Here is a 22,980-nt window from a genome sequence, read left to right on the forward strand (position 1 = left end):
TACATTAGATAAATAGATACTTTATTCATCCCCAGAGGAAAATTACAGAACGTTACGTTATACGTTAACATTTGACAACTTTTCATTCAGTTTCATTCAGTTAAAACCTTTATTGAAAACTTTATCAGCTACATACACAGCCAAACATGTTACTTACTTTCATCGGTGGCCACCAATGGTGTACTTCTTCCGAATGCTGTGTAGCTGAACCTAAGCTGACCTCAATGTTGCTACGTATTGACGTGTAACGTGAAGTCGCGCATGGATGTGGATGTCTTCGTCCTGCTGGCTGTAGCCAGAGCTCTCTCAACTCCGCTGCCATGTGTGTACTTAATAAACAAACATCCCCTTGATGTCCCCGGTATAACGTTATTGTCGGGCCCACATAAGGACGTCCTTGGGATGTTTTTGAAATGACCAAATGCGAATGTCATCCGAGGGACCTGACGGTGACGTCCCCAGAAAGTCCTGCACCGGACGTTGTGCAATAACTAAAGGATAACTTGTTCCGGACGTCAATAACGTCAATGACACCTCCGCTAGAGAACATGATGTTGGGGACCAATCGGGGACGTCGTGAATGTCCGCTTAAAGTCCGGGGGACGTCCTGTGTTTGTCGGGTAATGTGTGTGTGTGTATAATGTGTGTGTGTGTGTGTGTATAATGTGTGTGTAGAGGAGCGTGAGAGAGCCGTGATGCTGGAGCAGGAGGTGAAGGCTAACGAGTGTGTGTGTGTGTGTGTATAATGTGTGTGTGTGTGTATAATGTGTGTGTGTGTATAATGTGTGTGTGTAGAGCAGCGTGAGAGAGCCGTGATGCTGGAGCAGGAGGTGAAGGCTAACGAGGAGCGTCAGCGTCAGCTGGAGGAGCGCATGCGTGCGGAGCAGAGGAGTAATGAGGAGCGCATGCGCCTGGTGCTGCAGCAGATGGAGGAGGAGATGGAGGCCCAGCGCAAAGAGGCACAGCGTGCTACAGGTACACACACACATTATACACACATACAGTATACACACAATATACACACACACACACACATTATACACACATACAGTATACACACAATATACACACACACATACACATTATACACACATACAGTATACACACAATATACACACACACACATTATACACACAATACACACACACACACACACATTATACACACACACAAAACACACGTTCCTCACCCGTTATCCGGACATGCATGAAAACATTTGTAAACAAAACTCACAGCCATAGGTTATTTTAAGAACGCTGTTCGCGTTGATGCAGTCAGAACACTCCATTTGAAAAAAGTGTATGAACAGATTTTAATGCTAATGTGTGCTCGCATCGCGATGCTAATGTGTGCTCACATCACAGACTGTTACGATTGACTGACACACGTGCACACACACACACATTATTGAAATCATACGCCGGGCGATTTAAGCTCTTTCTACATGGGTTTAGTTAATGGTCGGGCTTTAAGCTCTTTCTACATGGTGTGGTCAGCCTATTCTGTGTGCTAGTTGAATAACTTGCCTTTCCAGATTAAATGTCCATACTGGTTAGGAAAGGCATGTGAACAGTCTCTAAAATAAGGGCAGCTTCCTTTGTTTGCGCGTTCTGTTAAAACGCGGCTCTTTTTTCGCTCGCTCAGGGGGCAGCCTCCAGAGCATTTGCTCTGCTGCCGCCGTGTGCCTTCACATCGTCCAAATGCATTGCATTCTCCACATTTACATGTTCATGTGCCCAAGATGCTTGATTGCATTGCATTCTCCACGTCAGCATTTTCGTTCAATTTATCGTTAATGATTAAAAGATTAGCATTGGAAGATCTAAAGTTCCTTTGTGGTTGATAGGATATTAAAAGCTCAGAGATATGAAGGTCCTATGCTATTTAGAGCTTTGTAAGTCATTAACATAACCTTAAAATCAATTCTGTAGGAAACAGGGTGCCAGTGCAGTTCAGCCAACACAGGGGTGATGTGCTCTCTCTTCTTGGTCTTAGTTAAAAGTCTAGCAGCAGAGTTCTGTATGAGTTCCAATTTCTTTATATGTTTTTTTGGGAGACAAGTAAAAAGTGCATTGCAGTAGTCTAACCTGCTAGTGATAAAGGCGTGAATTAGTTTTTCTGCATCTTGTTGTGTTAAAGAAGGCCGCACTTTGGCAATGTTTTTCAGATGGAAATAAGCTGTCTGGGTAACTTAACTGATATGGGGCTTGAAGCTTAACTGCGCCTCTAAGATGACACATAGGCTTGTTACTTTTGCCCTGGTGTAACTTGACTCTGTATCTGAGATGACACATAGGCTTGTTACTTTTGCCCTGGTGTAACTTGACTCTGTATCTGAGATGACACATAGGGCTGTATTTTGCACACTGGCGCATAGCGTAAAACTCGTTTTCCACCCGGCGCAAAGTTTAATTCCTTATTTTGCACGTTTAATTTTTAAACAATGCGCCCAGCGGTGTAGCAATTAACAACTTAGGGAGTGGCTTAGCGCATTGTCTAAAAATCGCTATTGTACACCTGGTCAGAAGTCTATGGCGAGTTGTTTATATGTTTAGAGCGCATTGTCGCCAGTCATATTGGCGGGTGCACCTATCATCCATGAACGCACACCAGCCACGTCCAAGCAAAACATCACACATTGCACGATTACAATGGGAAACATAATTAGAATAAAGATATTACGAAATACTGTACATCTCATGATGAGTAGTTATTCACCATCATTTGCAAATTGGTAATGACGGTTACAAGTGATTAGGGGAGAGGTGAGAGACACGTATGGAGCACAGCTGAAGACGCACTGTCACAAGATATAAGCAAGTGATTAGGGGAGAGGCGAGAGACACGTATGGAGCACAGCTGAAGACGCACTGTCACAAGATATAAGCAACTCCTCTGCAGGATAAATGTTGTTTTATTCAGTCATTTGAGCAATATTAGGGTAAGTGTTGCTTTTTCCAGCCTATGTTTTCGATGGTATCCCACTGTCAATCAATAGTGAAAGTAACTGCATATAACTGTCTTGTCGTTGACTGACACCTTGGTGAAGTTAGTTTCACTTTGCCAATGAGTTCAAATAATAGACGAGTGCAAATGCGTGAAGGCTATGCTAGGTTTTAGTAAAGCATGGTTTAGTGGAATGACTATTCCATACGGTCTCGCAAGCAGTCTCCTTCAAATGCGCCGTTGAATGTCAAAATACCGATGCATTTATTTGACATCGCGCTTTGCGCAGTTAAAGGGAATGACAGATGTCATTCTCATTGGTTTAAATTATGTTACGCCCCAAACACACCCATGACTGATTAAAAAACCTAGGAATACCTTGTTGCGCCATGCGCTCGACGTTTGATAACGAAAACCCTCCCAATGTGGACTGGACACATCCTACTAAATTTGAATACGTTTTTTACGAGTGACGATGCGCTCATCGTCATGATAGGGCCCATAGGCTTGTTACTTTTGCCCTGGTGTAACTTGACTCTGTATATAAGATGACACCTAGGCTTGTTACTTTTGCCCTGGTGTAACTTGACTCTGTATATAAGATGACACCTAGGCTTGTTACTTTTGATTTGACTTGGTGTGCCAAGTTCGCAAGATGACTAAGAATGGTGTCTAAATAAAACAGGGAGACGCGTGTTGCTTAGGTGGCCATCTAAGCTGCAAAGCATTGTGGGAAACAATAGAAGGGGTGTCACGATTCTGCCCTCTCACACCACTGTACAGGCTCGTGGAGTGTCGCCATTACAGCCCTAATAAAAAAACATGCCTTGCCTTGCTAATAAACGTGCCTTGCCTTGACAATAAACTTGCCTTGCTAATAAACGTGCCTTGCCTTGACAATAAACTTGCCTTGCTAATAAACGTGCCTTGCCTTGACAGAGAGCCAGCTTCACACACACACACACACCCCACAGAGAGGAGGGACTCTCTGTAAACTTGCCTTGCCTTGCCTTGCTAATAAACTTGCCTTGCCTTGCTAATAAACGTGCCTTGCCTTGCTAATAAACGTGCCTTGCCTTGCTAATAAACTTGCCTTGCCTCGCCAGAGAGCCAGCTCCGTGAGCAGGCCGCCCTGCTGCAGAGGGGCTTCCAGGAGAAGGCGGATCAGATGGGCCGTGACATGCGAGCGGCCCAGCGGAGAGCCGAGGAGGCGCAGCAGGCCAAGAGCCAGGAGTTCACCCGCCTGCTGGAGCAGCAGGACCGGCGCCACAACGAGGCCATGGCCATGATGAGGCAGCAGAATCAGGCCATCCAGAACCAGAGACCAAGAGGAGGAGGAGGAGGCTGCTGCATCCAGTAACCACCACCATCACATCATATCACCGTTATCCAATGAGTTCGTCCCATCTCTCCATTTCTCCAATGAGCTCGTCCCATCTCTCCATTTATCCAATGAGCTCGTCCCCTATTTCTCCCCTTAACAGTTGCAGGGAAGCCTGTCATCCCTCACCTGGACTGTGTGCAGTGTCTATTTGTACTTCACAGACTTGTGTTTACAGTAACTATATTATTATTATATTATATTATATTATATTATATTATATTAAAGTGTAAGTTCAGTGTAAATTGACCCACAGTCCTGTTGTTCAAGCTCATCACATGCACCCCATAGGAAAAAGAATGAGACAATTTGGGACAACATGGGCCAAGTTATGGACAGGCAGCTTAAAGCAGACCCATGGGCCAAGTTATGGACAGGCAGCTTAAAGCAGACCCATGGGCCAAGTTATGGACAGGCAGCTTAAAGCAGACCCATGGGCCAAGTTATGGACAGGCAGCTTAAAGCAGACCCATGGGCCAAGTTATGGACAGGCAGCTTAAAGCAGACCCATGGGCCAAGTTATGGACAGGCAGCTGAAAGCAGACCCATGGGCCAAGTTATGGACAGGCAGCTGAAAGCAGACCCATGGGCCAAGTTATGGACAGGCAGCTTAAAGCAGACCCATGGGCCAAGTTATGGACAGGCAGCTTAAAGCAGACCCATGGGCCAAGTTATGGACAGGCAGCTTAAAGCAGACCCATGGGCCAAGTTATGGACAGGCAGCTTAAAGCAGACCCATGGGCCAAGTTATGGACAGGCAGCTTAAAGCAGACCCATGGGCCAAGTTATGGACAGGCAGCTTAAAGCAGACCCATGGGCCAAGTTATGGACAGGCAGCTTAAAGCAGACCCATGGGCCAAGTTATGGACAGGCAGCTTAAAGCAGACCCATGGGCCAAGTTATGGACAGGCAGCTTAAAGCAGACCCATGGGGGCAGTGGGGAGTTACTTTCAGTTTCAGTTTTGATGCCCCCATGAGCCCATTTCCGATGAGCTGCATGTGGTGAGCTTATACAACAGGGCTATGGGTCAATTTACACTGAACTTACACTTTAAAGGAAACAGACTTGTATTTAGAGTATGTATATTAAAGGAAACAGACTTGTATTTACAGTATGTATATTAAAGGAACGTTCTAGACTTAGAGTCTATTTTCAGAAGCTAACAGGTTCAAGCTGTTGTTTAAGAGTATAATTACAGCTGTGTGCCGAATAATAGCAGTGTGTTTAAAAAAATCCTCAGAATAGCTGTAAAGCTCAAAATCCTTAAAATAGCTCTTAATTCCATAATGTCAATACATTGGGAACACTGCACATTCAATTTCAAATCAAAACATGACCAAAATTGATCAGGTTTGTGTTATACCTTCACAGAAAGTAAAGAAAAAGGAATGTTAGGCTGTTCAAAAAAATAGCAGTGCATTTTTCTTTACAAACTCAAACATTTACTGTATAAACTGAAAAATGAATCATTGAGTCATTGCACTAATATCTAGTTAATATCTATTATCTATCTAATATCTATCTAAAATCTAACCATTATTTCTGAGAATTGCTTCACATCTGTGTTGCCTGGAGTCGACCAACTACTGGCACCTGTGAACAGGTATTCCAGCCCAGGACGATTGAACTACATTCCACAATTCAGTTGAATTTCTGGGTTTTGCCTCAGAAACAGCATTTTTGATGTCACCCCACAATGATTCCTGTGAATATGGCAAGACCCAATATGCTGCATCTACTTATTGCACTGCAGCTAGAAAGTAGGGAAGCACCAAAAGCGGAGGGGGGGGAGGGGGGCATTTTTTATCAAATTAATTTGAGACATAGTTTGATTAATCTGACAACGTAAAGCACCATACAAATTGTACATGAAAAAAAAGTACATGTCATATATGTATTCCCAAAAGTCCAAGCTTTCAAATGGTGTATAATATGACTATGCTACATAACAATATGGTGCATAACATTGATTTAGAATGGTGGAGGAGGTGGGGGGGGAGGCACACTGTTCCATAACTGGTTTAAACTCATTTATTGCCATTTTGATGCTGTAGATACATTTTTCAGTTCCAAGTCTTCTTTGAAGAAAAACGAGTTTTAAACTCGTATTGTTTTTTTATCTGTTTAATCATATAGGCCCATAGTCATATAGGCCCATAGTCATATCATATAGGCCCCTAGTCATATCATATAGGCCCATAGTCATATCATATAGGCCCATAGTCATATAGGCCCATAGTCAGATCATATAGGCCCCTAGTCATATCATATATGGAATGGAATGGAATGGAAATCTATTTATTTGAATCAGGGACAATGCACAAAATAACATTTATCCTGGGATCCAGTCTTGGGCCAGGTTGTAGCAGCAATTGCTAATTTGCACCTGTAGTCCCTGGGCAAGTATAAAAACATAAAATAAAATCACAGTAAAATAAATAAATTCAATAGGACTATAGATGATGTGATGGCCATAGTATTTTACAAACAAGCAGTCTTAGAATAGAAACATGGACGCCAGCAGCCCACTTACACTCTCTTACTCCCCTCCCCAGCATACACATTCAACTTTTTTTAATTTAGTACTATCCACAAGCAGTCTTAGAATAGAAACATGGACGCCAGCAGCCCACTTACACTCTCTTAGCCCCCCCCCCCCCCCCCCCCACACACACACACACACACACACAACATCTTAAAAATGTGTGCAAACTTGTCTACTTAACATCCACCTCTTAGTCAAGCATGAAAAGGTATGAGAATTTGTACATAATATGTATTCTGTGGGGAGGGCATTCCACTGTCTCATGGCCACACATGAGAAAGACGAACTCCCAAATTGGGTTTTACGACGAGGGATGCTACACTCCCCCCTTGTGACACATCGTGTAGTTCACTCAGAATTTTCTGAGTGTTACAAACTTTTTCAAAGGGGGAGCAGTAGCACTGTAAATAATTTTATGTAGTAAAGACACATTTGAGTGTTTCATTAGATTATTTTATGTAATAAAGACACATTTGAGTGTTTCATTAGATTATTTTATGTAATAAAGACACATTTGAGTGTTTCATTAGATTTTCAAAACTCAATAAACTATATTTGGCCAGTATATGACAGTGATGATAATGGCGTGTCTTTTTGTCATGGATTTTAAGGCAGTTTTTGTACAAAGATTCTAAAGGTTTTATCACTGTTTTACTTGCCTGAGACCAGGATATGATGCAGTATAGAAGGTGAGGGATGATCATTGCTTGTAAGTATGTACTAGATGCCTCAGTGGTAAGATAATTTCTTATATATTTAACATTTGCTAAATTAAATTTCAGTGTACTGCACAATTTTTCAACATGATCTTTGAAAGTAAGATTTGAATCAAGAGTTACTCCCAAATATTTAAATTTCTCTACATGTTTTATGTTTTGTTGATTTACTGAAATTTTGGGATAGGTCTTGGGTTTAGATCCAATAGTAAAGAACATAGATACAGTCTTTTCAACATTCAATGTAAGGCATGAATCCTCTAACCAGTCAGTAACCCTGCTCATAAATGATGTTTTATAAACAAAGTTCGGGTGGAGCCTTCGGGATGATTGACAGCAATTAACTCACCCACTGCCGCCGCAGGGTAGGCCTATTTAAGCCGACCTCCTTTTCCATACGTCACACGCTCCGACGTTAGAGAAATCAACCAGTCCGCGTATCGTTTGCCAAAGTCAAACATGGAACTAGAAATCCACGCCTCTTCCAGCGATCTGGAGGACAACTTCGTCCCGCCAACACCCGACACCCAGGGCCCTCCGTCGGGCGAAAATAATCCTTATCGTTCCCCTCGCCGCCAGCGTAGGGAACCCAGGACACAGGGTCGCAGAAGGTGCTCCTCTCCTGCCCCCGTGCGGGGCAGTATTTCCCGCTCTGCAGCCTCAACTCGCGGCAGCACCAGGACCCAGCGCCAGCAAGGCGACGACCCTACCCACTGGACAGTGGCTCGCATCCGCAGCACCCTCCATTCCCGCGGCATCGCGTTCCGTAGGTCGGATAGGAAGTTCCATCTCCTCCGCCTGCTAACGCAGTCGGATAGCCCGGTCCGTTCGCCCTCCCGCTCCCTCACTTTGTTTTCCTCCCCGGACCAGGAAGCAGGCTGCTCTTTCTGGCATCCCGGCGCAGTTCCTTCCGCCGGCCATTCAGCCGGACGAAGCACACACCACCAGCCACCCCGCGAACCAGGCTCGCCGACAGAACCTTCCGGCACCACACGCTTCAGAGCGCACCATTCCGCTGCTTCAGCCACAGCCACTGCCACGTCAGCGGCTCAGGCCCATTCCCGCCGACTTTCTTCCCGCCGCATCTCCGCCGTATTTCCGGGTCCAACCCCACTTCTCCAGACGGCCCCGGTAGCGACAGCGTCGCTACTCCCCCCACCCCTTCTTTCCCTCCCCAGGACTCGGTCCAGGGCTGCCCCACCTCCAGTCGTTCCGACGACTGCTCCCTCCCTCCCCCCTTTTCCCCCTCCCCTTTCCATTCCGGGAGCCACGTCTGCACTGCACGCCCCAACTCACCAAGCGTCAGTTAGAAGATTCACCTCGCTAGCTCCCCAGCTCCCTCACGAGTTAGCGAGCACCTGGTCTCAGCCGGCGCCGATAGCGACAGCGTCGCTATTCCACCCTAACCCTCTCTCCCTCCCCGTCCCACTTCCCGCGACCCTGTCCCAGGTTGCTCCCCTTCCGGTCGCATCAGCGACCGCTCCCTCCCTCCCTCCCTTTCTCCCTTCCCATTTCTTCCCCGGCCCCGCGCTAGTCCAGCCCGCAGCAGCGGGTCATCATCAGCACTCAGCGAGTGCTCCGGACCACGACGTCCCGTTCCGGCTGTATAACTTTTCTTTAGCCACAGCACAGGCCCTGCCACCGCCTCCTCACGCCGCAGCATTCGAACCACCACCCGTCACAGCGTCCACCAGGAACCTCATCTTGTCAGGTGCAGACGTAGACCTTTCTACCATTCTTCCCTCCCTTCCTATTCCCTCTCATAACCGGGATCTAGTCTGCGGCGAACTGGTTTTTTCTCTTAAAAATTCTGGCCCAGCATCAAAAACCCTGTCATTTCCCGAGTTCACCGTAGCGTTTACTTACTACACGGAAGTCATCTGTTTCGCGTTCCCCAGCCGACGCAAAGAGCTGAACGACTACCTGGCCATCATCGCCGGTCTAGCCGTATCCTACGGGGGAGCTCATTTTTACACTTATCACCGCCTGTTTTCAGCTAAATGCGCTGCCAGAGTCGGCCTCTGGAACCAAAACCCCTACTGGGGCGCGCTCGATATGGAGCTCCATAACCGCGTTTTTCTAGGACTTAAGCCATCTTGTCCCCTCTGCAATAGCCCCAGTCACGGCGCGGCCGAGTGTCCACTAGTCAACCCCGACCATCAATTCCCCAGCACCAGCTCCACAGCCCCTAAATCCTCTTCCTATGTTCCCCGCATCCCCGATGCTACGGCAGGAGAAGCCAGGGAAGAGGACGAGCGTTCCTGGAAAGGTCGAGAAATCTGCCGAAGATTTAACTTCGCTCAGTGTCGCCAATCCTCCTGCCGTTACCTCCACGTTTGCAGCTACTGCGCAGGCGCCCATGCCAAGTCAGTCTGTTCCGCACTCAAGAACATAAATAAAAAGTTTAAAAAGTATCTCTCTACTCCAATCATTGTTTCTGCTCTCCATTCAGAACTTCAGTCCAATCCAAATAGGGGATTTTGCGATTATTTGACTTCAGGGTTGAAGCACGGGTTCCATCCAGGTGTTTTAGCAAGACCTACAGAGTCTTTCGTTTGTAAAAACCTACAATCTGCCGTCAAAGATCCGGAGGTAGTCACCTCACTCCTAAGCAAAGAGGTCGAATCTGGTTTTATGATCGGTCCGTTCACCAAGCCTCCATTCCCAGTCTACAGGATCAACCCCATAGGCGTAGCTACGCGCAAATACTCAGGAAAAAAGAGACTTATCATCGACCTCTCAGCTCCGCACAATAGTACCACTCCCAGCATTAACAGTCTGATTCCACTAGAAGAGTTCTCGCTGCACTACCACTCTGTCGATGACGCTATCGCTCTGATCAAAAAGGCAGGTAGACGTTGCTGGCTAGCTAAAGCGGACATCACCTCAGCCTTCAAAGTCATGCCCATTGATCTCGAATTCTGGCACCTCTTCGGAGTCAAATGGCATAGGAGATACTATTTTGCAGTTCGCCTCACCTTCGGCTGCCGCAGCAGTCCCAAAATTTTCGATACGCTATCAGAAGCCCTGTGCTGGATTCTCCTAAATAACTATAAGCTCCCATTTCTCGTTCATCTTCTGGACGACTTTCTAGTAGTTATCCCCCATTCCTACCCACCGGCCCTAGGCATCTGTACGCTAACTGACGTATTCAACAAACTGGGAGTCCCACTCTCAGAAGAGAAAACGTGCGGTCCCTTATCCAGACTCGAATTCCTCGGCATCATTTTAGATACCGAAGAATTCTCTTCATCTCTCCCCAAAGAGAAAAAAGACAGAATCTCTTTACTGTTGAACGAGTTTATAACCTCACCATCTCACACCAAACAAGAAGTTCTCTCCCTTCTAGGCCACCTCAATTTCGCCATGCGAATCATTCCCCAGGGCCGCCCTTTCATCTCGCATCTCCTAAACTGCGCCTCAGCATCCCCATCTCTCGAAGACGTAGTATATCTAGATGCCCAGTGCCTGGCCGATCTCAAACTCTGGAGGATGTTTTTAGACGAATGGAATGGTTTGTGCATGTTCTACGACGACTGCCAATCATCTCCAGAAGACCTCCAGCTGTACACAGACGCAGCCCCCTCAATAGGCTTCGGAGGCTTTTTCAAAGGGCGCTGGTTTGCATCCCCCTGGCCACTAGAGTTCAGAGCGCTAATAACGGAAAACGAATCGTCAGCCGTGTTCGAACTCTACCCCGTAGTCATTGCGGCCCTACTCTGGGGGAAGGAGTGGACCTCCAAGAGCGTGCTAATCCACAGCGACAACGAAGCCGTAGTGCACGTCATAAATAACTCGCGCTCAAAATCGCCTGCGCTTTCCCCTCTTATTAGGCGTCTAATCTGGATAGCAGCCAGCTACCAGTTCATTATAAGAGCCGCGCACGTCCCCGGTTGCCACAATGAAATTGCTGACTCTCTTTCTCGTCTTAATTTCCAGAGATTCAGAAGCTTGGCTCCAGAGGCGGACCCGTACCCTACTCCACTCCCCAGCTTTTCGGAGACCATCTTCCTATAAACCACCCCCTCAGTTATCTTCAGCCCATCACGGCCGACCTAGCCCTCCAAGCCCTCGCACCCAGGACCATGCAGTCCTACTGGACTGCTTGGTCGTGCTTCAAACAGTTCCATACAAAGCACTCACTACCATTTCCCAGTTTCGATGCAGTCACCATATCATCATTTATCACCTACGCCCACACTTCACTCGGGATCAAAGTCTCTTCCATTAGAGTCTACCTAGCCGGCATTCATTTCTTCTACAAACTCCTCCACGGCTCCGAATGCCCTTCCTTCTCCGACACCAGGATAGGCTTGTTAATCAAAGGTATCCGTAGGCATCAGCCAGTCCCCCAAGACTCCCGCCTTCCCATTACCTCAAGTATTCTCGCCACCTGCCTTGCTACCCTTCGCAAAGGGTTCATATCACCACATTCCGATTTCACCATCTCCGTTATGTTTATACTGGCCTTTTTTGGGCTGCTGAGATGTAGCGAGTTTACATGCCCTTCGTCTCTCTTCATCCCCGATGTCCACCCGTGCATCGCAGATCTAGAGCAGCTAGACCAAGACACCATTCGATTTACCATCAAACAGAGTAAAACCGATCAGTTCCGAAAAGGACACTCCATATTCATTTTTAACTCCGCCTCAGATCTTCAGCCTTTCCAATACCTGTCTCACTACATCTCATACCGGTCAGCTCAAGCTTCGCCTACTAGCCCGCTCTTCGTGTCAGACGAAGGGCTACCCATCACTCGCCACAGATTCCAGACTCTCTTAAAAAACATTCTAGTCGAATCTGGTTTTCCCGCGGATTGCTACTCCGCACACTCCTTCAGGATAGGAGCTGCCACAACAGCTGCGCTCAACGGCTTATCGGAGCAACAAATTAAAATACTGGGCCGTTGGTCCTCGGATGCCTACCAGTCTTACATCCGCTCCAATCTAGCGGATTTACGACTCGCTCAGCAAGCACTTATGTAGTTGGTAGCGGCCTTTCTCTGTGATCTTTTGGGGTGCAAGCGGTCATCGCTCTATCGCGATGTCCGCTCCAGGCACTCCAGGACCACGGACAGCTACCTTGCCAAACACGCACTTCTCCCATACATTCTAGTCTAGCTGAAGCAATCATATAGAAGGGCGAACTAGTGAAATGATGTTTTATAAACAAAGTTCGGGTGGAGCCTTCGGGATGATTGACAGCAATTAACTCACCCACTGCCGCCGCAGGGTAGGCCTATTTAAGCCGACCTCCTTTTCCATACGTCACACGCTCCGACGTTAGAGAAATCATCCCCCCTCCTCCCCCTACTCCTCCATTTCACCAATTGCCCTGTTACTCATCCTCCTTACACAGGGGGGTGCAAGCGGTCATCGCTCTATCGCGATGTCCGCTCCAGGCACTCCAGGACCACGGACAGCTACCTTGCCAAACACGCACTTCTCCCATACATTCTAGTCTAGCTGAAGCAATCATATAGAAGGGCGAACTAGTGAACACTTGTTAGCTTATTTGCCACATCTGTTGCACTTCTCCCATGGACATACAAAACAGTGTCATCCGCATACATAATAATATCTATGCTCTTGCAAAACAGTGTCATCAGCATACATAATAATATCTATGCTCTTGCTAACGGAAGGCAGGTCATTAATATACAAGCAATAGAGCAGAGGGCCTAGAATTGACCCCTGTGGCACTATTTACTTGCCAAAATGTAATATCATATAGGCCCATAGTCATATCATATAGGCCCATAGCCATATAGGCCCATAGTCATATCATATAGTCATATCATATAGGCCCATAGTCATATCATATAGGCCCATAGTCATATCATATAGGCCCGAACAGGGTTCCTACAGGTCATGGAATTTCTGGAATATCATGGAATTTTGGAAAGTTGTGGTGTAATGTAATATGGTTATGGTTTAGACCTGATTAGTTCACGGGCAATAGGTCGCCTGAACACTAGGGGGAGACTCTCTAGGTTAAGTTAAGAGTGGTAATGCAATGCAAGGGTTTTTCAGTAAAGAATCTTAAAATGAACAAAAGTCTATTCCAGACATGGAAAGTCAGGTAAATGTATCATTTTTGGGGCAAAGTCATGGAATATCAGGGAATTTTGTTGTAGCAGTTTAAATATTTCCATGCAGAACTGGTGCATATCTGGTAATTTGCTTAACTGCTTCCTCGAGTATCCCAACTTTGTTTATTCAGTGCCCATTTATTCATCTCTCACTCAAAAAAGTAAAATATTCTTGAACGCTATACATTAAATAGTATAGTAAGTCATGGAAATTCATTTTGTTTTGTCAGGGAAAGTCAGGGAAAAGTCATGTAATTTTACATTTGACTTAGAGTGGGAACCCTGATAGTCATAGCACATGGTTGAGAGATACATTATGGACAAAATTCACAAATGCCGACCCCTGGAAACAAGTACAATCGAATGCCACTAGTTGGAGTGGCCACTTCTAAACTCGACGCAAGTCGATCTATTCTACCCAATTTAAAAGTTGAGAGTGAAGAGCACAAGTTCTATGTAGGTCCTATGATTATTAACATAGGTTCTATGTAAATAATAAGGTTTCCATCTGTGAGGTCACACAGAGCAAAGATTCTATGTAGATAGATAGATAGATAGATAGATAGATAGATAGATAGATAGATACTTTATTGATCCCCAGGGGAAATTCAAGGTCTCAGCAGCAGCATACATACAACACAAACACATTCTTTAACAGCAGAAAGAGTAATTAAAGTATATAATATAAAAACACAACTAAGCAGTAAGGACAGTAGAAGATAAAGAATATGCTAAATATACTAAAATACAAATTATACTAACACTTAATACAATATATAAAAATATACTAAAATAAAAATTACAAAAATACAAATTATACTAACACTTAATCTAAATCAATTCTAAAAACAGTATCCACATAGTGGTGATTAATAAATCAGAGGCGCTTGCAATGACTGAGGCAGGGACTGAGCCTGTGATTCTCTGTGCTTAGTAAGGTATGGTAAGGTGCTCTGTGTGAATGAGTGTCATGGTGGTAGTGCAATGGTGATAGTGGTCATGGTGATAGTGCAAATGAGTAAGTCAACAGTGCAACAATGCAGAAATAAAGTAAAGTAAAGTCTATATATCTATATATTTAACTATTTAAGAAAATGTATAAGTGTGGCCACAGTTCGGCTGTGGCATGGAGGGGGGGGGGGGGGTTATGCATATGTGCTGATGTGCTAATATAGCACGCAAACAGTGAGGCATAAAGACAGTGGTACAAGTGGCTAGTGGACAGACAGTACCAAACATGGAGGGGGTGAAGAGGCAGACAGACTATGCAGAGAAGTCTATCTCTCCTCTTCCCTTAAGTGAGGCATTGAACAGTTCAATGGCCCTGGGGACAAATGACTTTCTCAGTCTGTCAGTTGTGCAGTTGTGTGTCTGTGGGAGCAGAGGTTCTATGAGGTCACAAAGACTACGAGTTCCGTCAGTGAGGTCACCCAGAATAATAGCTCCAAGGGGAGGGTCACACAGAGGTCAGTGCGTCTGGTCTGTTGCTATCAGCTGTTTATAATTCCACGGCCCTAATGAGTGTGCTCAGGAAAGACCTCTGATATGGACATGGTGTTTGTCTGGGCAACAGGATAAAATGCACGCATGCACACACACACGCACACACGCACACACACATATTGCAGTAGGCCAGTTTTTTTAACATGTGGAACTTATGGGGTATGTTCAAGCAGAAATAAACAAAATGCTTGTGTGTGTGTGTGTGTGTGAGTGAGTGTGTGTAGGTGTGTGTGTGTGTAGGTGTGTGTGTGTGAGTGTGTGTCTGAGTAATGATGGTTATGGTATTTGGTTGCTATAATGATGGTTATGGTATTTGGTATTTGGTTGCTATAATGATGGTTATGGTATTTGGTATTTGGTTGCTATAATGATGGTTATGGTATTTGGTATTTGGTTGCTATAATGATGGTTATGGTATTTGGTATTTGGTTGCTATAATGATGGTTATGGTATTTGGTTGCTATAATGATGGTTATGGTATTTGGTTGCTATAATGATGGTTATGGTATTTGGTTGCTATAATGATGGTTATGGTATTTGGTTGCTATAATGATGGTTATGGTATTTGGTTGCTATAATGATGGTTATGATATTTGGTATTTGGTTGCTATAATGATGGTTATGGTATTTGGTTGCTATAATGATGGTTATGGTATTTGGTTGCTATAATGATGGTTATGGTATTTGGTTGCTATAATGATGGTTATGATTATGGTATTTGGTTGCTATAATGATGGTTATGGTATTTGGTTGCTATAATGATGGTTATGGTATTTGGTTGCTATAATGATGGTTATGGTATTTGGTTGCTATAATGATGGTTATGGTATTTGGTTGCTATAATGATGGTTATGATTATGGTATTTGGTTGCTATAATGATGGTTATGGTATTTGGTTGCTATAATGATGGTTATGGTATTTGGTATTTGGTTGCTATAATAATGGTTATGGTATTTGGTATTTGGTTGCTATAATAATGGTTATGGTATTTGGTATTTGGTTGCTATAATGATGGTTATGGTATTTGGTTGCTATAATAATGGTATTTGGTATTTGGTTGCTATAATGATGGTTATGGTATTTGGTTGCTATAATGATGGTTATGGTATTTGGTTGCTATAATAATGGTTATGGTATTTGGTTGCTATAATGATGGTTATGGTATTTGGTTGCTATAATAATGGTTATGGTATTTGGTATTTGGTTGCTATAATGATGGTTATGGTATTTGGTTGCTATAATGATGGTTATGGTATTTGGTTGCTATAATGATGGTATTTGGTATTTGGTTGCTATAATGATGGTTATGGTATTTGGTTGCTATAATGATGGTTATGGTATTTGGTTGCTATAATGATGGTATTTGGTATTTGGTTGCTATAATGATGGTTATGGTATTTGGTTGCTATAATGATGGTTATGGTATTTGGTTGCTATAATGATGGTTATGGTATTTGGTATTTGGTTGCTATAATGATGGTTATGGTATTTGGTATTTGGTTGCTATAATGATGGTTATGGTATTTGGTTGCTATAATGATGGTTATGGTATTTGGTATTTGGTTGCTATAATGATGGTTATGGTATTTGGTATTTGGTTGCTATAATGATGGTTATGGTATTTGGTATTTGGTTGCTATAATGATGGTTATGGTATTTGGTATTTGGTTGCTATAATGATGGTTATGGTATTTGGTTGCTATAATAATGGTTATGGTATTTGGTATTTGGTTGCTATAATGATGGTTATGGTATTTGGTTGCTATAATAATGGTTATGGTATTTGGTATTTGGTTGCTATAATGATGGTTATGGTATTTGGTTGCTATAATGATGGTTATGGTATTTGGTTGCTATAATGATGGTATTTGGTATTTGGTTGCTATAATGATGGTTATGGTATTTGGTTGCTATAATGATGGTTATGGTTATGGTATTTGGTTGCTATAATGATGGTTATGGTATTTGGTTGCTATAATGATGGTTATGGTATTTGGTATTTGGTTGCTATAATGATGGTTATGGTATTTGGTTGCTATAATGATGGTTATGGTATTTGGTTGCTATAATGATGGTTATGGTATTTGGTATTTGGTTGCTATAATGATGGTTATGGTATTTGGTATTTGGTTGCTATAATGATGGTTATGGTATTTGGTTGCTATAATGATGGTTATGGTATTTGGTTGCTATAATGATGGTTATGGTATTTGGTTGCTATAATGATGGTTATGGTATTTGGTTGCTATAATGATGGTTATGGTATTTGGTTGCTATAATGATGGTTATGGTATTTGGTTGCTATAATGATGGTATTTGGTATTTGGTTGCTATAATGATGGTTATGGTATTTGGTTGCTATAATGATGGTTATGGTATTTGGTATTTGGTTGCTATAATAATGGTTATGATATTTGGTATTTGGTTGCTATAATAATGGTTATGATATTTGGTTGCTATAATAATGGTTATGATTATGGTATTTGGTTGCTATAATGATGGTTATGGTATTTGGTTGCTATAATGATGGTTATGGTATTTGGTATTTGGTTGCTATAATGATGGTTATGGTATTTGGTTGCTATAATGATGGTTATGGTATTTGGTTGCTATAATGATGGTTATGGTATTTGGTTGCTATAATGATGGTTATGGTATTTGGTATTTGGTTGCTATAATGATGGTTATGGTATTTGGTATTTGGTTGCTATAATGATGGTTATGGTATTTGGTTGCTATAATGATGGTTATGGTATTTGGTTGCTATAATGATGGTTATGGTATTTGGTATTTGGTTGCTATAATGATGGTTATGGTATTTGGTTGCTATAATGATGGTTATGGTATTTGGTATTTGGTTGCTATAATGATGGTTATGGTATTTGGTTGCTATAATGATGGTTATGGTATTTGGTTGCTATAATGATGGTTATGATTATGGTATTTGGTTGCTATAATGATGGTTATGGTATTTGGTTGCTATAATGATGGTTATGGTATTTGGTATTTGGTTGCTATAATAATGGTTATGATATTTGGTTGCTATAATAATGGTTATGATTATGGTATTTGGTTGCTATAATAATGGTTATGGTATTTGGTTGCTATAATGATGGTTATGGTATTTGGTTGCTATAATAATGGTTATGGTATTTGGTATTTGGTTGCTATAATAATGGTTATGATTATGGTATTTGGTTGCTATAATGATGGTTATGGTATTTGGTTGCTATAATGATGGTTATGGTATTTGGTTGCTATAATAATGGTTATGGTATTTGGTTGCTATAATGATGGTTATGATATTTGGTTGCTATAATGATGGTTATGGTATTTGGTATTTGGTTGCTATAATAATGGTTATGATATTTGGTTGCTATAATGATGGTTATGGTATTTGGTATTTGGTTGCTATAATGATGGTTATGATATTTGGTTGCTATAATGATGGTTATGGTATTTGGTATTTGGTTGCTATAATGATGGTTATGGTATTTGGTTGCTATAATGATGGTTATGGTATTTGGTATTTGGTTGCTATAATGATGGTTATGGTATTTGGTATTTGGTTGCTATAATAATGGTTATGGTATTTGGTTGCTATAATAATGGTTATGGTATTTGGTATTTGGTTGCTATAATAATGGTTATGGTATTTGGTTGCTATAATAATGGTTATGGTATTTGGTTGCTATAATAATGGTTATGGTATTTGGTATTTGGTTGCTATAATAATGGTTATGGTATTTGGTTGCTATAATAATGGTTATGGTATTTGGTTGCTATAATGATGGTTATGGTATTTGGTTGCTATAATGATGGTTATGGTATTTGGTATTTGGTTGCTATAATGATGGTTATGGTATTTGGTATTTGGTTGCTATAATAATGGTTATGGTATTTGGTTGCTATAATAATGGTTATGGTATTTGGTTGCTATAATAATGGTTATGGTATTTGGTATTTGGTTGCTATAATGATGGTTATGGTATTTGGTATTTGGTTGCTATAATGATGGTTATGGTATTTGGTATTTGGTTGCTATAATGATGGTTATGGTATTTGGTTGCTATAATGATGGTTATGATATTTGGTTGCTATAATGATGGTTATGGTATTTGGTTGCTATAATGATGGTTATGATAATGGTATTTGGTTGCTATAATGATGGTTATGATATTTGGTTGCTATAATGATGGTTATGGTATTTGGTATTTGGTTGCTATAATGATGGTTATGGTATTTGGTATTTGGTTGCTATAATAATGGTTATGGTATTTGGTTGCTATAATAATGGTTATGGTATTTGGTTGCTATAATAATGGTTATGGTATTTGGTATTTGGTTGCTATAATGATGGTTATGGTATTTGGTATTTGGTTGCTATAATGATGGTTATGGTATTTGGTTGCTATAATGATGGTTATGGTATTTGGTTGCTATAATGATGGTTATGGTATTTGGTTGCTATAATGATGGTTATGGTATTTGGTTGCTATAATGATGGTTATGGTATTTGGTTGCTATAATGATGGTTATGGTATTTGGTATTTGGTTGCTATAATGATGGTTATGATATTTGGTTGCTATAATGATGGTTATGGTATTTGGTTGCTATAATGATGGTTATGGTATTTGGTATTTGGTTGCTATAATGATGGTTATGGTATTTGGTTGCTATAATGATGGTTATGATAATGGTATTTGGTTGCTATAATGATGGTTATGGTATTTGGTTGCTATAATGATGGTTATGGTATTTGGTATTTGGTTGCTATAATGATGGTTATGGTATTTGGTATTTGGTTGCTATAATGATGGTGGTATTTGGTTGCTATAATGATGGTTATGGTATTTGGTTGCTATAATGATGGTATTTGGTATTTGGTTGCTATAATGATGGTTATGGTATTTGGTATTTGGTTGCTATAATGATGGTTATGGTATTTGGTATTTGGTTGCTATAATGATGGTTATGGTATTTGGTATTTGGTTGCTATAATGATGGTGGTATTTGGTTGCTATAATGATGGTTATGGTATTTGGTTGCTATAATGATGGTATTTGGTATTTGGTTGCTATAATGATGGTTATGGTATTTGGTTGCTATAATGATGGTTATGGTATTTGGTATTTGGTTGCTATAATGATGGTGGTATTTGGTTGCTATAATGATGGTTATGGTATTTGGTTGCTATAATAATGGTTATGGTATTTGGTTGCTATAATGATGGTTATGGTATTTGGTTGCTATAATGATGGTATTTGGTATTTGGTTGCTATAATGATGGTTATGGTATTTGGTTGCTATAATGATGGTTATGGTATTTGGTTGCTATAATGATGGTATTTGGTATTTGGTTGCTATAATAATGGTTATGGTATTTGGTATTTGGTTGCTATAATGATGGTTATGGTATTTGGTATTTGGTTGCTATAATGATGGTTATGGTATTTGGTTGCTATAATGATGGTTATGATAATGGTATTTGGCAATGGGGCTTTAGCGATGTGTCTGATGGTGACGCCTGCCTATTTGCTTCCCCTTCAGCCCATCGTAGTGGTTCAAAAGACACATATTCCATCAAATAGACTCGTTCTAGTCTCGCCTACATGTCTAAGCAGCTGTCTAATATTGCTCACATTAACAACGTTGGAGGAAAGGGAGCTTCTACTAGGCTACATAGCTGCAGTCAATGTTTTTTACCTGTCACATCCCTAGACATGTCTGCTGTCGACTCACATCACTATTCCAGCTGACATCACTATTCCAGCTGACATCACTATTCCAGCTCACATCACTAATCACTATTCCAGCTCACATCACTAATCACTATTCCAGCTCACATCACTAATCACTATTCCAGCTGACATCACTATTCCAGCTGATATTTCTGCTGTCGACTCACATCACTATTTCAGAGGCTCCTGTCTGCGCTGATCACTATTCCAGCTGACATTTCAGACGCTCCTGTCTGCACTAATCACTATTCCAGCTGACATTTCAGACGCTCCTGTCTGCGCTGATCACTATTCCAGCTGACATTTCAGACGCTCCTGTCTGGAAGGCAGGCATAGTAGCTACTTTTGCTTTCTAAGACAATCATGTGAATGACAGAGGGGAGGAGAAACGCAAAGAAAAGTTTCAAAATACAACAAAACTACAACAAATCAGTAGTGTTCCCACACCTGATGCTGATGCACTGAAGGGCCTTCGTCTCCATCACTGTAGCGTTCACACACCTGATGCACTGTAGCGTTCACACACCTGATGCTGATGCACTGTAGCGTTCACACACCTGATGCACTGTAGCCTTCAAAAGTGTTCTAGATTGTAGCCTTCAAATGCATTCTAGAATGTACTGTAGCCTTCAAATGTGTTCTAGAATGTAGCCTTCAAATGTGTTCTAGAATGTACTGTAGCCTTCAAAAGTGTTCTAGACTGTAGCCTTCAAATGTGTTCTAGAATGTAGCCTTCAAATGTGTTCTAGAATGTAGCCTTCAAATGTGTTCTAGACTGTAGCCTTCAAAAGAAGTGTTTGTAACGACATAGGCCTACTGTTGCTAGAGATTTTGTGAATTGTGTTACACATGTTGTACATGTACTTGCCCCTTGACAAATGGCAAATAAAGAACTCACCTGAGCTGAGAGCTTATATGCCCCCCCTTCTTACTAAGAAAACTGGAAGATAAAAATAATCACAGATATTAAAGGAGATAAAAACTATTACACCGCTATCAAAGCCTAATTAAGAAGCTGAATAAATACTCTTACACACACACACACTCTCACACACACACACACTTCTAAGGAAAGGTTGACATGACCCAAGCAGACTTTCTGCTATCTATCCTTTACCTGGGTAGGTCCTACACCTGTCCTCTTTACCTGGGTAGGGGGCTGAATAGTCAGTTGGTCCTACATCTGTCCTCTTTACCTGGGTAGTGGGCTGAGTAGTCAGTTGGTCCTACACCTTTACCTGGGTTGAATAGTCAGTTGGGCTGAATAGTCAGTTGGTCCTACACCTGGGTAGTGGGCTGAATAGTCAGTTGGTCCTACACCTGTGTGCTTTACCTGGGTAGTGGGCTGAATACCTGTAATGGAGGCTTGATTAATCATGTGTGTTCTCTGGGTATGTGTGTGTGTGAGAGAGAGAGAGAGAGAGAGAGAGAGAGAGAGAGAGAGAGAGAGAGAGAGAGAGAGAGAGAGAGAGAGTGTGTGTGTGTGTGTGTGAGAGAGAGAGTGTGTGTGTGTGTGAGTGTGAGAGAGACAGAGAATGTGTGTGTGTGTGAGTGTGTGAGAGAGAGAGAGAGAGTGTGTGTGAGAGTGTATAACACATGTCCTTTAATGAGTCAATATGTACCTCCGAGTTGTGTGATGTGTTTGTGCTGTGTGTGTGTGTGTGTGTGTGTGCTGTTTCTGTGTGTGTGTGTGTGTGTGTGTGTGTGTGTGTGTGTGTGTGTGAGAGAGAGAGAGAGAGAGTGAGAGTGTATAACACATGTCCTTTAATCAGTAAATATTGCTCCTGATTGAGATAACCTCCTGACTGTGAGAGGTGTGTGTGTGTGTGTGTGTGTGTGTATGTGTGTGTGTGTCTGTGTGTGTGTGTCGTGGCAAGGCACACCTGAGTCTCAGGGTATAAAACATCACCCCCTCAGACAGGCACTGGTGTGTGTGTCTACCAGGTAAGAGATGCTGCACCTTCTCACTCACAAACGCGCACACACACTATTTTGTTTGTGGTTATACTGTTGTGTGATATTGGAATGATTATGTGTTTCTCAGATCAACCATG

At 42.3% G+C, this 22,980-nt stretch overlaps 1 protein-coding gene across 10 annotated transcripts in view; it reads left to right on the forward strand.

Moving 5' to 3' along the window:
- Positions 1 to 4,710, forward strand: part of LOC121703871 (guanylate-binding protein 1-like) — a 127,053-nt gene extending 122,343 nt beyond the window's left edge. For 5 of the 10 annotated variants that reach the window (XM_042084309.1, XM_042084306.1, XM_042084304.1 and 2 more), the window contains 2 exons: positions 796 to 975; positions 4,053 to 4,710. In XM_042084309.1, coding sequence (XP_041940243.1) covers positions 796 to 975; positions 4,053 to 4,306 — 434 coding nt within the window. In that variant the 3' untranslated portion in view covers positions 4,307 to 4,710. The other 5 variants (XM_042084308.1, XM_042084311.1, XM_042084303.1 and 2 more) reach the window with 3 other exon arrangements.
- The last annotated feature ends 18,270 nt before the right edge of the window (positions 4,711 to 22,980 follow it).

The sequence above is a fragment of the Alosa sapidissima genome, chromosome 2 (assembly GCF_018492685.1).
Source record: "Alosa sapidissima isolate fAloSap1 chromosome 2, fAloSap1.pri, whole genome shotgun sequence".
Lineage (NCBI taxonomy): Eukaryota > Metazoa > Chordata > Actinopteri > Clupeiformes > Clupeidae > Alosa > Alosa sapidissima.